Consider the following 16,308-nt stretch of genomic DNA (forward strand, 5'->3'; position numbering starts at 1 on the left):
CTTATTTGAATTTTCCATACTGCAGTTCTTAATAAAGTTACGCTTATCACAAGCGAACGGTTTAAGGTACGAATTCAAACCTAGGTCAATATTTTGAACATCATTACTGATCTGTGATGTGTATTTTTTTTTTTTTTGATAAACAATTGTTTTAGTTCAGGTTAAGTACAATAAAGTCCACATACTCCATGCGCAAATACTATCACATTTTGAGGATAGTAAACATACATTTACATTTTCCAGGAATTCTTAACAGGAAAACTATAATACAAATATTATTGTAATAATAATACGTTTTATTTTTTTTTTCCCCAATATTAGGAAACATTATATAAGTTAAAAATTGGTGTCGAAGGAATAATATGAAGATCATAATTTTATTTATTCAATTACACGAAAGTTCAGGTGTGTTTTCATGATTTGATTTTATTCCATATTATTTAAATAAATATTAATTTTAATCTTTTATAAATAAGCAAATAAATCTAATTTAATACCCTATTCAATATTATTTACTGTAAAGTTTTATAAGGTGAATTTAGTTCAATCGAGATATACGTTTCTTTTATAAAAGAAATGTATTATGAAATCAGTAGTTGTATAGCCTAATCTGCCTTCGAAGCCATTTCAGATGAAATAATCTATTCAAAGTAGATATTTTTATATTTAAGCGAAATGTTAATAGGTTATGCCACAAGAGTGTGTCACTTGTTGTATACTTGCATCTATTTATTCATCTATCGTATAAAATCTGAAACGGAAATTGAAGTTAATTAAATATCACTTGATTTTATTATGCAACTAAATTATATTTTCTGAATTATGGTCATTATCTGTACAACATGAACTATCATATAGGAAAACAAAATCGCAATTCATAACTTCAAAATCTTACCATACAGACGTCCACCTTACTTGCATTTAGTTGATTATATTTCTCACTGAAAGAAAGAAAAGAATTTCTTAAACATATTTCAGTGACGAGTTCCAACTGTTACTAACAATAAGCATATTTTAACAATGGGAGAAATGCAACAAACTGGTGACCTGTCATGCTTTCTACTGTTATGTTTTTTAGACCAAAATCGTTCACATTTCCTCAAAGAGTCAAGAAATTCTTATGAATCTACTTGTACCTGTTATTCCACAATCGATTACGAAAAAAAAAAGCATCGAGGGAGTCTGTGCCCTTGGGTATTTTTGGTTCTTTCGTGGAGCACTTGCCAGAGAAGGGATCTTAAGAAGGCTGAATCAGGAATTAGACTGAGAAAGAAACGAAAGATTTCCAAAAAGACTGAAAGTGTCCGAATGTTCGCGTGCTCTCTGCGATCCAAAATAACAACCTTTTCTTGAGGAAACGAAATAAAGATTGCAACAGAAGAGGGAACGGAGAAAATACCCTTGTTTAAAGCAGGGTAACAGCCTTTCTCGGACTACAGCCCTGAGGCGAAGCTTCTTTGAGAGAGAGAGAGAGAAAGATAGAAAGGGTAAAGGGAGGGAGTGACTTCAACTAAAGCGGAAATACGGCTACAGAGAAATTGTATCAAACTAAACGGCGCTATAGCAGGTGCATCGAGGCCCCTGCTGCAACTGAGTCATTCGCCTTTAAAGATGTCTGGATAAGGGAAGAAGTGACAATAAAAGAAAGGAGCGCTAAGGCTATTCTATTACGGAATAGAGCAGTCTTTCGGTACTTACATTTGTCGCCAAGAATGGACCATTAAAGTCGGCCACATGGCTATCAGCGAGAGCTAAGACAAACCTGCCCTCCACCTTTTTTTGTGTAGCCTGAATACGTGTGAGTAATAGGAAAGATAAGAAATAGAAGTGCACAAGATTGTGGCTAGTTTTAATATATCTAATATAAGACAATAGAGCATACTCAATGAACGTTTCGACACTCCTCTTGCGATCATCATCATCAGCTCATAAAAAAAATCTGAGATTTATTTTTATCAGAAATCATTAACAGCAATATACGATTGAGAAACATTATATATAGTGAATTGATTTGATTTCTTCAATTCAGTAGCATATTCTTAACACTTATTTATTTGTTTATTACCGCCATAACACAGTAAGTGTGGATTGGTAGCTACTACATATCTCAATTAGACAGATGTGTTCCTTACAGAGTAAAGATTGCTATGTCTCGCACTAAACACACTTAGATACATCGAACGTGGTAGTGAGAAGTGGATCTCTGTGTAGGGCAGTTTTTATATGTCTATTCTAATTATGAACAATGGAGAACAAAGTAGGCGTGGCTTATATTGCACCAAACATGACAAGTTACAGCCAACTGCGTATGGTGCAGTTATCTGTTCAATGTAGGAATTTTTATAACAGTTCTTTAGATTCTACGAAACAAAAAATCAGTGTTAATAAGGACCTATTAAAATTATTGCGTACAACTTAATTTTTCCACTTGACTTAATCTTTCCTATTTTTTTGGAATCAGTAAACAAACTCTAAAAAATGAAATGTAACCAAGTTTTACACTGACGTACTTAAAGTCTTTAAACTTTTTACAATTGACAATTGACATTTATTCTTTAAGGGTGAAGCAAAATGCTTTTCATATTCCCCGCTATCTGTCGTGGTTACAGTGAGGGTAAAATTTACGAGCAGTTTGCTCGCCCTGAATGGGCATGGAGATTATGTATCGCTATAGGAGGCTAATATAGTTTTTGGTCTTCTATATTTAAATATGTCCGTTGGCTCGTATGCTGCAGCTTGTTGAACCAAATCGTTGGGATGTGTGGACGTCTTTAGAAAAAATTTGGAAGCTAAGGATTGTAGATAAGAGAGAATATAGGGAATATTTGTGTCTCTGTGGAGTTGGCTGTTTCTAACATACCACGGGGCGTTCAAAATCATTCTCAAGCACTTGTTCTGCACTCGCTGTATCTAAATAATGTTAGTATTAGAGGTGTGGCTCCAGGCTGGAGAGGCATAGGTGATTATAGGAGGAATCATCATCTGGTATAGCTGCAATTTGATTCTGATGCTGAGTTTGTTATTTCTATTAATTAGCGGATAGATCTGAGCTATGGCTTTAGATGCTTTTGCACATGCAGACTTGATATGTTGGTTGAAAGATAGCTTTTTGTCTAGAATCACACCCAGGTAATTTGTTTTCTTTCTGCCAGGGAATTTTAGTATTGAATAGTAACACATCTCCTGCAGGAGACATTGGCCTTTTTGAGAAGAGAAGAACCGCTGAGCTTTTCAGGGGGTTGACTTCCAATCTCCACTTGGAGAACCAACCCTCCAGCTTTAGAATGTTTTCTTGAAGCTTTCTGGTAACGAAGTGGGGTCTGAGAGATCTGGTTAGTATTGCCGTATCGTCCGCATACAGTGCTAAAATGGAAGTCATCGGATTGTGTGGGATGTCTGACATGTATATAGAGAACAGCAATGGAGCCAGTAGAGATCCCTGCGGCACTACTCCAGCAAAGATATGGCGCTGGGACGATGTAGAACCGTTAATTTTAACTTGCATTGATCTATTCTGAATATATGAACGGATTAGATGAACCATTTTTAGTGAGATACCGGCTGAGATAAGTTTGTGCAGGAGTCCAAAATGCCAGATTTTTTCAAATGCTTTGGACAGGTCTAGGAAAACAGCGCCTGTGCACTGGCGCGAGTTGTAACTGGTGGTGATGTATTCGACAATTCTGTGGATTTGCTGGGTCGTACTATTGTGTTGTCGAAAACCAAACTGTTCTTTAGGGAGGATGTTTAGGTCATTTACTGAGGTTTGGAGTCGTGAGAGGATGACCTTCTCTGCAACCTTACCCAGATTGGAGATGAGACTGATTGGACGATAATTCTGCGGTAAGTGTGGGTCTTTGCCTGGCTTATGTATAGGAATCACATCAGCCATTTTCCAGGTGGAAGGAAAATAGTGAAGTCTTAAGATTGCATTTATTATACTGGTCAGATGCACTATAGCTTTTCGAGGCAGCAGCTTGATCACCCTGTTTGAGATGCTGTCTGGTCCAGGAGCTTTATTGTTCTTAAGTTTTTTAATAATATCATATAATTCAACAGGTGATGCGGGTGCCATATGATCAGCACTGGTATCCGGGAGGTTTAGTGCATGCCTAACCTGTCTGTGGATTTTGTACAGATGATTGAAATCAATGTTGTTATAAGAAGGTTTGCACTGATCCTCAAGATTTTTAAGTATGGCTTCTGCCTTATCTGCATCTGTGTGGACTAGGCCCTGGTTTGAGATTATAGGGGGAGGGATCTGTTTTTATTTTTGATGTTTCTCAGTAGGCCCCCAGATAGATGATCAATAAGTGAGATAGAGGCTAACTTTTTATCCCAAACTTCGTTTCTATGTGTTTTAAGTGCATCTCTTACTGCTCCATTCAATCTGTTAAGCACTGTCTTATCCTGAGGTGCGCGAGTGTTATGAAATCTCTTCCTAGCTCTGCTCTTCTCTCTGATCAGGTCCATAGTGTCCTCAGGCAAACGATCAGGCTTGGAAACAGGTTTCTGGTAGGATGCAACCATTACAGCGGACTTAATCTGTTGGGTGAGGCTAGTCACTGCAGATTCCACATCTTCTGGTGTGCATATGTGAGGGACGGGTCCTATTTGATCCCGAAGTGCTTTAGACAATCTCTCCCACGATATGCCTGAATGAGAAGGAGGAGACAGGCATTCTTGTTCTCCCAATTGCAGTAGAATTGGGTTGTGATCCGACGACAGCTCGTTTAGTGATGTAAGGCTGTACTGTAGTTTAATGTCTTGCAGGATGGCTATATCCGGGATATCAGCAGTGCCAGATGTACTGAGATGAGTTGCTTCGGTAGGTCCAGCCACAACAGCATGGTTTAATCCTGTGTAGCTAAACCGTTTATACAAATACAATCCTGTATATAGCTAAAACTTATATATTTTATTAAAAGGTGTATAAATCGTCTGTAATTTCTTTTTGTCATTTTCAATATTTAAAGGTTATTTTAATGATTGTTTTTAATATAAACCATTAAACGTTATTATTTTTTAGGCATTCTGAATATTCTTTGTACAGTTCAGCCCTTGCAGTGAATCAGAGGAACGCCAAACTTTTTAATAACATGGGTCAAGTTCTCGAGTCCCTCAACAGGCAAGAGGAAGCCATCAGATGTTATAGAGATGCTATTAGGTGAGTTTCATTTCAAGGTTTTTAAAATACCAGTAGTTTTCTATTTCGTAACGTTTTTTGGTATTTTGGTAGGACGTAGTGGTACCAGAGATTTGGAGAAAAAAATAAAGATATTTTGAGAACTGGATATGAACACAAAATAAATTCTTTGGAAAAAGGGAAAAAAAAACATTGGCAGCTATTTTTAAGCACATTTATTATCATTTCCAATAGTGTTGTGGCGCAAGAGAGAAACACTGAAAATCAAAGGATTTATATAGAATACTTCGCTGCAAATATTCGGACACTTCTGTTTCTGACATCCTTGATACAGCGTGGGACTATTGTAGACAAGGATTAGTAATACCACTCTCTTAGTTGGACTTTCCGCTTATTGATGATAAACGTACAATGACATTTTGGCCGGTCCTTCACCAAAATAGTCATCAAAATGCTTAAGTTTTACATAAGTAGAATGTGAGTAGTTTTGGATCGTGTGATGTTTGCATTTAGTAGTTCCATGGAAACCGAAGGTATAAAGGTTAGTTAATATGTAATGTCTTAGTACAACTCTCTGCAGCTGTGTTACAGTGGACAGTTGGTTGAAAGAAATCCACTGATACATGATGGGGTAGAATGCACAACTTTTTGGGCAACACTGTAAGTACAGTGTATACATGTTTGGATAAAATATCAAAATTATGGTAAAAATTAAACATGAAAAAATATTGTTTATTATCGATAAAATTATACAGTTTGGTATAATTCAAAATTACTTAAAAATAAAATCCATTCCTTTAATTGTAATTAAAGGAATGCAATGGATTTACAATTTTTGGACATTACAATTAAAGCCTTTAATTGTAATGTCTACGAACTACGAACACTCTACTACTGGCGTAAACTGCATATAAACAACAGTGGAACTGCGCGACAGACAGTGCCGCATTACGCTAATAGCTCGCATCTCACTATGATGTGCATATGCTTGCGCACGTAGCAATAGGACACTGTAGTAAACACAGTGCTGCTAGTGTCCTTCGCCCTCCTAAATGCTACGAGATGGATTTTTCTTATTTTTTTATACAAAACAAGAGAATTGCGTAGGATTGTTGATGATAAAATTAAATATTACAAGCAAATATAAATAAATTAATAAATATATTTATATATCGAGAAAAATTGGGGTTGCTGCAGTTCCGCAGTGCCTATGCATGAGCCGTCCCTGATTATAAGTAACATTCCACTAAATCACTTTTAATCGAAAAGCCCTTATAGAGGATCGTCATGTTTTAGATGGGATTCGAACCCAGTTTATTTCAAACAAAAGGGCAAATATCTTAACGTTATTATTAAACGGAGTGTTGTATATTATGAGAGAGAGAGAGAAAGAGAGAAGACAACCGTCCTATAAAAGACAATGCAGCATAAGCAAGAAAGGAAAGAAAAAGTATACAAAGAAAGAAAGAAATGATAGAAAGAAAAAATAGTGGAAAAGAGAACTGGTTTCCAAAAAAAAAAAGAGAAAAGAATACTCATAAAGAAAGCAAGATTAACAAAAGAAAATGTAAGAAAGAAAACGATACTTAGAAAGAGCAAGATAATAAGTAGCAAAGAAAAATAAGAAAAAAACTTAACTAAGCAAGAAAAGAAAAATATAAAATAAGATAGTCAATAATAAATACGAAACTTAAGCAGAATAATAGTTTACTGATTTTTATCTGTATTTGAAATTATGCATTTGTGTTATTATTTTTCCCCGTTGCGTTCATGATAATCTTGTCTTACTTTCCTGTTTCTCCTTACGCACTTTCTTATTATTTGCTATTACTTGTCCACGCATTTGAATTCCGTTTCCTTTAAAATGAATGCATCTTACACTGAAGCCGCTTTGCATATTAATAACATTGGGTGCTCTCCTGCTGATAACACACAAGTGGCGATGCATAATTTGCTAATTATATCCCAGTATGACACGAGTGGCGACGTCTAATTGCTACTTACACCTTCGTTCCTCAATGTCTTACCTAGTCTTATGTTATCGATATCGGGTCTTCGTTTTGATGTCTTTTGCGAGACGCATTCGTGGATTTTAAGTCTCTTTCTTTGTTTTGTACTCTTGGTAGGATCCAAGCAGACGATGTCAGAGGATACTTGAATCTTGGAAGAGTCCTTACAACGCTTAGAAGATATCAGAAAGCTGAAGAAGTTTATCTTCAGGTTAGTAAATTAAGGTTTAGATTAACATTTAAGATCCCTTTGAAAGATGTTAAAACAGCTTAGCTTCTAACGTGATGTAAAAAAATAAAAAAATGAACTCTGTTTTGTCGAAATAAAACTTTAATGAATAAATCAAAACGAATTAAAACTATAGAAAAATATATATATATAAGCTAAATCGCAATCTATCAATCGGACTTAGATTGATTTAGCAAGCAAGCAGGTCAATGAAAATTAATAATATAAAAACTCCTTAAATACCTCGGTCCACATATCGACAGCAATCCGAAGGGACATTCCCGCGTTACATTTTTAGCAAATAAAATACGGTACTTCATCGCCAAAAACTATTATTGAAAAATTTGGTCATCAGTACCGACAGCCTACAGAGTAATTCCACAAATTCTTACAATATTCTTTATTATAGCCACTAGCAGTTATTATAAATTGCCTGCCGATATAAAATCTGTATCTTCATCTTCAAATTATATATTAAAGAAAAAAAAAGACTAAGGAACTTACGTCATGAACTAAATGCTAAATAAACTAAATGTCATCTTGCATTTTGTAATGTCTTATATTATATTGTATCTATTTACACTGAAGAAGTAGTACAAATTATAATATGATACAATAGTGAGTCAACACAAGTATTACAACAGTACAAGTGATATATATATATATATATATATATATATAAGATGGTAAAAATAATACAATACAATTACTGTTCTTGTGGTAATATGCAGACTGATAGGTTAAATAAAAGACTTAAAAATATGAACCGAAAAGATAAGCAGACGAGAAAAACTGTACAATGTGTACCAAATGTGCATATGTAGTTAAAGCTCGATATTTTTACGACCCTATGTAAGTAACTAAAATTGTTATTGTATAATAAAAGATAATATGATCCGCTATTTAGTGGAAGAAAGAAATCTTGCATATCTGCGTGCTGAATATTGTTCCTAATAATAATAAAAAAAGAATGAAAGTCCAACGCTACAACAGTGAAACGATCTGTTCCATTATTTCATAGGTTGTAGTAAAAATGTCTGTACATTGAGTAAAATCATGTGAAAAACTGCAGATGATACAAGAAACTGATGGATATATAAATTATTTTCAATACAATACGCCGAAAGCAATGCATTATTGATACATTTCCGGAGTTTTTTTTTTTTTTCTCCCTACCAGACGGTTGCATTCTCTTAACGAAGTTGAAAATCTATAGAAACCGGTCATCGAATTCATCCATTTTTCAACACTCGCTCTATTAAATCTCAGCCATATTAAGGATATTTTTGACGATTATAAAAATGAGAAAAAATTCGCAGTCAAGACAAAATGTTCTTCAAAAAAAAAAAGCTTTTTTTTTTTTTTTTTTTTTTTTTTTTTTTTTTTCCCCGGCCAGATTCAGACATAAATCATCACTTTACACAACCACAACGACAAACTTCGAGTAACGTTTGTCGGTGTTTGTCGTCAAGATTGTGTAACCAATGATTTATGGTTTTCAGTTAGAAGAGTACTCTTTCTAAAAGTGTTTCTAAAGATCTGGTTGCGTGATGCATTTTTTCTCAGCAGGGAGGGGAAATGAATCTAACTTTTCATCTATTCCTCCTGCTCCACCATTGCATGCTTAGTACAAATTTCAGATCCTTTAACCTGTCCTATTACCAATCGTTACAGCAGGTAATGAAATAACTTTCTTAGAATCGAATTTTCGTTTTTTATTTTCAGGCCAAAGCTTTACTTCCTCAGCCCGAAATACATGAGCGTGATCTACATGTCACTCCAAGTCATCTTCAGTTGTTTCTAAATTTGGCATTTTTAATTTCCCAAAACGATAGTCGTTTAGAAGAAGCAGATGCTGTAAGTAATAATGATGTTGCTTTTTGTTAAGTACGTTTTTTTGAAATATTTAGCGAGGTTACATGAAGTGCCACCAGGTGGCAGAATGATCTGCAGCCGTTTTATTTTGTCGCGATTTGTTACCTATGTTCACACTATATTACATGTTTTAAAGCAGTGTTTCTCAACGTTTTTTGGATCATGCCCCACCTCAACGTCTCAAAGATTTTGATACCCCCCCCCTCTAGCATAATAGTCAGCTAAGTTCTGAAAAAGTATAATATAAATATGTACATGTACATTTTCAAATTACTTCCTATGGGGGCGTACGCCCCACGTTGAGAAACACTGTTTTAAAGTGATGGAAGAAGTTGAACTGATAATTAGAGAAAACCAATTCGCTAATTACAAAATAGTTTCAACCTTCCTTAACTGATTAACTTAAAAAAACTAAACTAATATCTAAGTCATAAGAACTACCGAAGTCTACAATATTGACAATTGACAATTGACATTTATGTCTTTAAGGGTGAAGCAAGATGCTTTTCATATTCCCCGCTATCTGTCGTGGTTACAGTGAGGGTAAAATTTACGAGCAGTTTGCTCGCCCTGAATGGGCATGGAGATTATGCATCGTTATAGGAGGCTAATATAGTTTTTGGTCTTCTATATTTGAATATGTCCGTTGGCTCATATGCTGCAGCTTGTTGAATCAAATCATTGGGGTGTGTGGACGTCTTTAGAAAAAACTTGGAAGCTAAGGATTGTAGATAAGAGAGAATATATGGAATATTTGTGTCTCTATGGAGCTGGCTGTTTCTAACATACCACGGGGCGTTCAGAATCATTCTCAAGCACTTGTTCTGCACACGCTGAATCTTGATAATGTTAGCGTTAGAGGTGTGGCTCCAGGCTGGAGAGGCATAGGTGATTATGGGACGAATCGTCATCTGGTAAAGTTGCAATTTGATTCTGTTGCTGAGCTTGCTATTTCTATTAATTAGCGGGTAAATCTGAGCTATGGCTTTAGATGCTTTTGCACATGCAGACTTGATATGTTGGTTGAAAGATAGCTTTTTGTCGAGAATTACACCCAGGTAATTTGTTTCTGTCTGCCAGGGAATTTTAGTATTGAATAGTAACACATCTCCTGCAGGAGACATTGGCCTTTTTGAGAAAAGAACCGCTGAGCTTTTCAGGGGGTTGACTTCCAATCTCCACCTAGAGAACCAACCCTCCAGCTTTAGAATGTTTTCTTGAAGCTTTCTAGTAACGAAGTGGGGTCTGAGGGATCTGGTTAGTATTGCCGTATCGTCCGCATACAGCGCTAAAATGGAAGTCATCGGATTGTGAGGGATGTCTGACATGTATACAGAAAACAGCAATGGAGCCAGTAGAGATCCCTATGGCACTCCAGCAAAGATATGGCGCTGGGACGATATAGAACCGTTAATTTTAACTTGCATTGTTCTATTCTGAAGATATGAACGGATTAGATGAACCATTTTTAGTGAGATGCCGGCTGAGATAAGTTTGTGCAGGAGTCCAAAATGCCAGATTTTATCAAATGCTTTAGATAGGTCTAGGAAAACAGCTCCTGTGTACTGGCGCCAGTTGTAGCTGGTGATGATATATTCCACAATTCTATGGATTTGCTGGGTAGTACTATGGTGTTGCCGAAAACCAAACTGTTCTTTAGGGAGGATGTTTAGGTCATTTATTGAGGTTTGGAGTCGTGAGAGGATGACCTTCTCTGCAATCTTACCCAGGTTGGAGATGAGACTGATTGGACGATAATTCTGCGGTAAGTGTGGGTCTTTGCCTGGCTTATGTATAGGAATCACATCAGCCAGTTTCCAGGTGGAAGGAAAATAGTGAAGTCTTAAGATTGCATTTATTATACTGGTCAGATGCACTATAGCTTTTCGAGGCAGCAGCTTGATCACCCTGTTTGAGATGCTGTCTGGTCCAGGAGCTTTATTGTTCTTAAGTTTTTTAATAATATCATATAATTCAACAGGTGATGCGGGTGCAATATGATCAGCACTGGTATCCGGGAGGTTTAGTGCATGTCTAACCTGTCTGTGGATTTTATACAGATGATTGAAATCAATGTTGTTATAAGATGGTTTGCACTGATCCTCAAGATTTTTAAGTATGGCTTCTGCCTTATCTGCATCTGTGTGGAAGTCTACAATAGTGTTACGGCATCCAATTAAGTAAATACTTATAAAAATAAAAAAATGGTGTTTTAACAAAAATCTGCAAATTAAATAATTGTTTTTCTTTTCAAAAATGTTAAAACTCTTTATTAAAATTAATTATTAATGAAATAATATTTTTAAAGAAATACTGAAGTACTACAAATATACATTAACATATATATTTTGCTAAATACTTATTATATTTCTTTTGTCTTTAAAACCAGTTGTACAGAGAAGCTATTCGATTGAGGTCTGATTTTACAGATGCATATTTAAACAGAGGAGATGTATTACTAAAATTAAATCGGTAAGTACAAATATAAAGTTCTCGACTGCATATTATGAACAGAATTTTACAATCTGAGTTCTATTCTATGACTCTGTTTGGGGGTCTATAAATATAAATTGAAAGATGACATCGTCGATGTTTAATATAAATATCGATGTCGATATTTAGCATGCGCTAAATATAACCAATAACAAAGCATCATTTGAATACTGCATATAAATATACATTAGTGGAGTGGAAATCATACTTAAAAATAAAGTCATTTTCGGAACTTTTTCTAAAATTTCTTTCTATGCTTGGGTATAAAATATGGCTGGATCTATAATTTATTTCATTTTAAATTCATAAATAACTTTTAACTAACTTAAGTTATTTAAATAATTGAAGTTATTTAAATATCGTTATAAATAACTTAAATACATAAAATAAGAAATCAATAGTTTTTTTCAAATAAAACTGCAATCTTGAAATCGAAAGACGATTTCGTTTTAACTTAATGCATTCACATTTTCTGAAAGGGAAAAGTACAGTACAATTGATTCACTGTAGAATATTTATTTATCCAAAAAAAAAATTCGAAAACTCTACGGACCACGTTTATCTTTTTATAGGAAGAATGGTGGAATTCCTTGAAGTAATTAAGGAGAATTGAGTTTAAGCAAAACTGGAAATGGAGATAAAATTAAGAAATTTGTATTCATGTGACGGTGAAGCTCTTTCGGAATGTTAAATTCACGTGGAATAACTAAACACCAATTACGGACTAAATTGCGTACGTTATCTCATTATCAGAAGGGATCATAGGGGGATAAGGGCGTCAGCTCTCTTTACTTTGCAAGGCAGTAGCTGGCCAAATAAGAGACGCTGGGAATTCTTTAAATAACAGGCAGCTAATAAAGTCGTTAAGAAGAAAAGTAAGAAACGAAAAATCGGTGCAGCTCCCTTGGACAGTTTCCCCCCCCCCCCCCCCCCAGTCTCCTTCTTCTTTTTTTTCTTAAATTAAATAGCATTTTTTCCCCAAAACTGCTTTAATTTGCATGAGAAATTATATTAATTTATATGGATTTGATAAAATGGCTGAAGAATTTTAGAATAATTGGTATAAGAAAAGAAAATTAGGTTTAAAATCTGTAAACAGGGGACTCTACTCGCCAATACATGAATATCATTGCAATTTTAAGTAAAAAAAAAAAAAAATGTTCGTATGTTGTTAGCTTAAAGTTCTTGCCAATTACTGAAGTACTATGATATTCCACAACTATATCCAATTACGTCAATCTGATAGGATGTTTCAGTTCAATTATCCGATTTCCTGATGTTTATGATTGATCAGTCTATGACGCCCTCTAGTGTCAGATTTAATTACGATATTTTAATACCGTGGTCGATTTTTAACTGATATTCATAATTTTTACTGCTACCATTAGAAAATTATTTGCGATTTATATTAAACTTTAAATTAATATTTTTTAATATTCTTAATACTTATAAACATAAGCAGGGTTAAATTACCGGTGATATAACTGAACAAAGTAATCATTCAAAAATTTTAGGTGTGTAGAGTTGAAAGAGACACAGGAATAGAATTACATATTAAAATTATTAAAAAAATCAACTCTGACTTTAGTAAGATTTGTCAACTAAACATTAAATCAATACACACCTAAAATACGTTCTATTTTAAACATAAAATAAAATAGAAGGATAGAATTATTTTCGATTTTGAGATTTATATTTGGTATTGCTTACGTTTTGTAAATCTTAAAATCGAAAATGCACTAAGGCATAAATAATTTTATAGTTACTCTCTCTCTCTCTCTCTCTCTCTCTCTCATTCTGTGTAGTAGTTCGGTTCCTGTTTTGAATCCTGATGTGAATATGATCAAGTACAAAATGTTTCTGATCCCTATTTTAATAAGTGTCATGTAGTCAATGAATGATATGAATTTTATAAAGAAATTCACTTCATTAAATTATTTTAAGTGCATAAAACAAAGTCATTATTTTTATATAATTCCGCATAAGATTATATTTGTTGACAACTCGCAATCCAGAATTTCATGGGAAGTGAATCACGCCCTGTTTATTTACGTAAATGTGTCATTTACGTCATTTGCATAAATATATAATTAGTTATTTGTACAATACTGTTCCGTATGCTCTTAAATATAAATGTTAAGAAAAATGCATCTTATATACTCATTCCTTCTGTTATTAATAATTAGTTATTTTATTAATCAACCTCTCTCTCTCTCTCTCATTTTGAGAGACAGATTCTCTGTTTTTTTTATTATTATTTTATTTTTTATCTCACATTTCGTTGGACAGCTCTTAATGTATTCAATCTCATTTCTCCTAATTTATTCATGTATCTATTTCTGAAATGCTTCTTTTTCTTCTTCCTTTTAAGCCTGCTCATATGGAGGTTGCCAGGATATTTCATACTGCCAAACAGAGAAACCAATCGGGGAACACACTCTTTTAACGCTATAATACACTGATCTCATAGCTTAACGCATTTTGGCCATTATTCAAATTAGCCTAACTCTGTTTTCTTTTTTCTTGTATTCTTTTTTTTTAACAACACAAACATTTTCTTCAGATTCCAGTGAAAGTGTGATGAAGAGTTCTTTGCCTATTTACACGAATTTATTGATATGTTAAAGTATTTCCACTTGTCCCCTTTCATTTTATTTTATATATTTTTTTCCTGTTCTCAAGCAATGTCATCAATTATTTCCTTCTTTCCATTTACCTCGCCCCTCGTTCTTCACCCAAGCGTTCAGTGCAATCCCACTCCGTGTTTCCCTTCCCCACTCCCCTACATCCCAAACATTGTGCCACCAGCGGGGATGCCTTCACATCAATGAGTGTGTGTGTGCGTGCGTGCGCTCCACTTTGACCGATTCGCACTTTGTCACCTTGAGCCGGCTCAGTTTGGGACTGCCGGTGTTATTTTCCAGTTGCTTTCTTCTCCCCTCAGCGGACCTTCGACAAGAAGGGAAGTCAATCTTGTCAGATACGCGAAGTTGGGGATATTCCCCCCCAACACACACACACACTAAAGGCCAATTTGGTCGTTTCGCTAACGGCTGTAGCTGCGTACTAAACCATCCAGTTATAATAATTTATTCAAAATTTTAATTAACCTGTTTGTTTAATTTAGAGTGAACATATGATCTCTATTTAACCTTACAAGAAATTCAATAGGGTTTCTTACTGTTCTTGTAAGAGCAGTGTTTATTATTATTATTTATATTAAGAAAGCATTATACGACCACATTTCACGAGTACTGGATCAGGAGGCTCGTAAGGCAGCAGTGACTTGTTTGTGATACTCAACAGTCAATGAAAAATATTTCTAGTTTTACGAAAACAAAATAATTACGAAATGAAATAAAGAAAACCAAATATACAGACTAGACATTTAAAATATAGGTGCATATTTTATATGCACCTATATATTAAACATGTTATTTAGACTAACCTGCCGTCTACTAACCCTGTTTATTATGGTTATAAAATAAAATTAATTTTGATTATAACCATTCTACAATGGTTTTGTCCATTTCGATCGCATTGTTGCTTTGTCTCTATGGTAACGAATTAAATCTCTATGGAAATGAGTTAAGACTAATTCATTGTTTAACTCATTCATCTTTGCACTCAGCCTATGATTCTCGAATCTCTTTGAAGATGGACAGTTCTCCCCTATAAAGGCCAGTTAATTCATTAGTCAAAATTAGTTCATTTCTTTAGTTAAGATTATGTCGGATAATCGTATGCTAGTTTTATGTATTATGGATAGTATTATGCTAGTCTAATTGCCTTAATTGCTTCGGTCGAAATGCCATTGAAACCAAACAGTGTCATCAAAAGTTCAAACAGATTCGAAAACAATGATAAAATATTTCATTCTATTTAAAATACCAAATAACAGTCATTTCAGGCATATTATTTCTACTTAATAAAAATGAATATTGATTATCGCATTGACTCTAATTGCAGGACTAAAGAAGCAGAGGCTATGTACCACAGGGCTCTCAAATATGATGACAACAATCCAGACCTTTATTATAACGTGAGTGTATTTGAATTCATCCAACGCTAATTGCCTAGATATATTTAGCAGAGTATATATTAATGTCATAAATATTTAATGATTTCTCGATATTTGCTAATTAAATGTACAACAACTACGCATGCAGTTTAAATTAATTCTAATTAGCTAAACGGTAGCCAAGCTGCCATCTACAGGAAAGAATGCGAACTATCTTGCTATTACTCGTTTTTTTTTTTCACTAATAATATAAAAAAAGTGAATCTATTCATGTTTTCTGAGAAAAGAAAAATAACGCTATCAGATCTGTTACTTGAAAATGTAGTTTTTATACTAAATATCTTCTTGCTTCACAGAGTTTGAAGCTCCCAAAAAATCTCTTCTTAAATATAATCCGAAAATTTCTTGAAACGCCCTTTTTATTTCTTTTTGTTACAGCTAGGTGTCGTGTTGATGGATCAAGGAAGGAGTGAGGAAGCTCTGCAGCTTTTTAATAAGGCGTTAGAAATCAACCCGGATCATGAGGTAAGCGGAC

The 16,308-nt window shown here is 34.4% G+C and overlaps 1 protein-coding gene across 3 annotated transcripts in view; it reads left to right on the forward strand.

Annotated features, from left to right (window-relative positions):
• The window catches only part of LOC150103276 (protein O-mannosyl-transferase Tmtc3-like), a 267,650-nt gene that overhangs the window by 236,801 nt on the left and 14,541 nt on the right, over nt 1–16,308 (forward strand). For all 3 annotated transcript variants that reach the window (XM_090397332.1, XM_090397333.1, XM_090397331.1), the window contains exons 12-17: nt 5,030–5,167; nt 7,273–7,366; nt 9,110–9,241; nt 11,649–11,731; nt 15,722–15,794; nt 16,212–16,298. In XM_090397332.1, coding sequence (XP_090253458.1) covers nt 5,030–5,167; nt 7,273–7,366; nt 9,110–9,241; nt 11,649–11,731; nt 15,722–15,794; nt 16,212–16,298 — 607 coding nt within the window. The remainder of the gene's footprint in view (nt 1–5,029; nt 5,168–7,272; nt 7,367–9,109; nt 9,242–11,648; nt 11,732–15,721; nt 15,795–16,211; nt 16,299–16,308) is intronic.

The sequence above is a fragment of the Typopeltis vanoorti genome, chromosome 9, assembly GCF_054136105.1.
Source record: "Typopeltis vanoorti isolate ZY-2024b chromosome 9, IOZ_Tvanoo_1.0, whole genome shotgun sequence".
Classification (NCBI taxonomy): domain Eukaryota; kingdom Metazoa; phylum Arthropoda; class Arachnida; order Uropygi; family Thelyphonidae; genus Typopeltis; species Typopeltis vanoorti.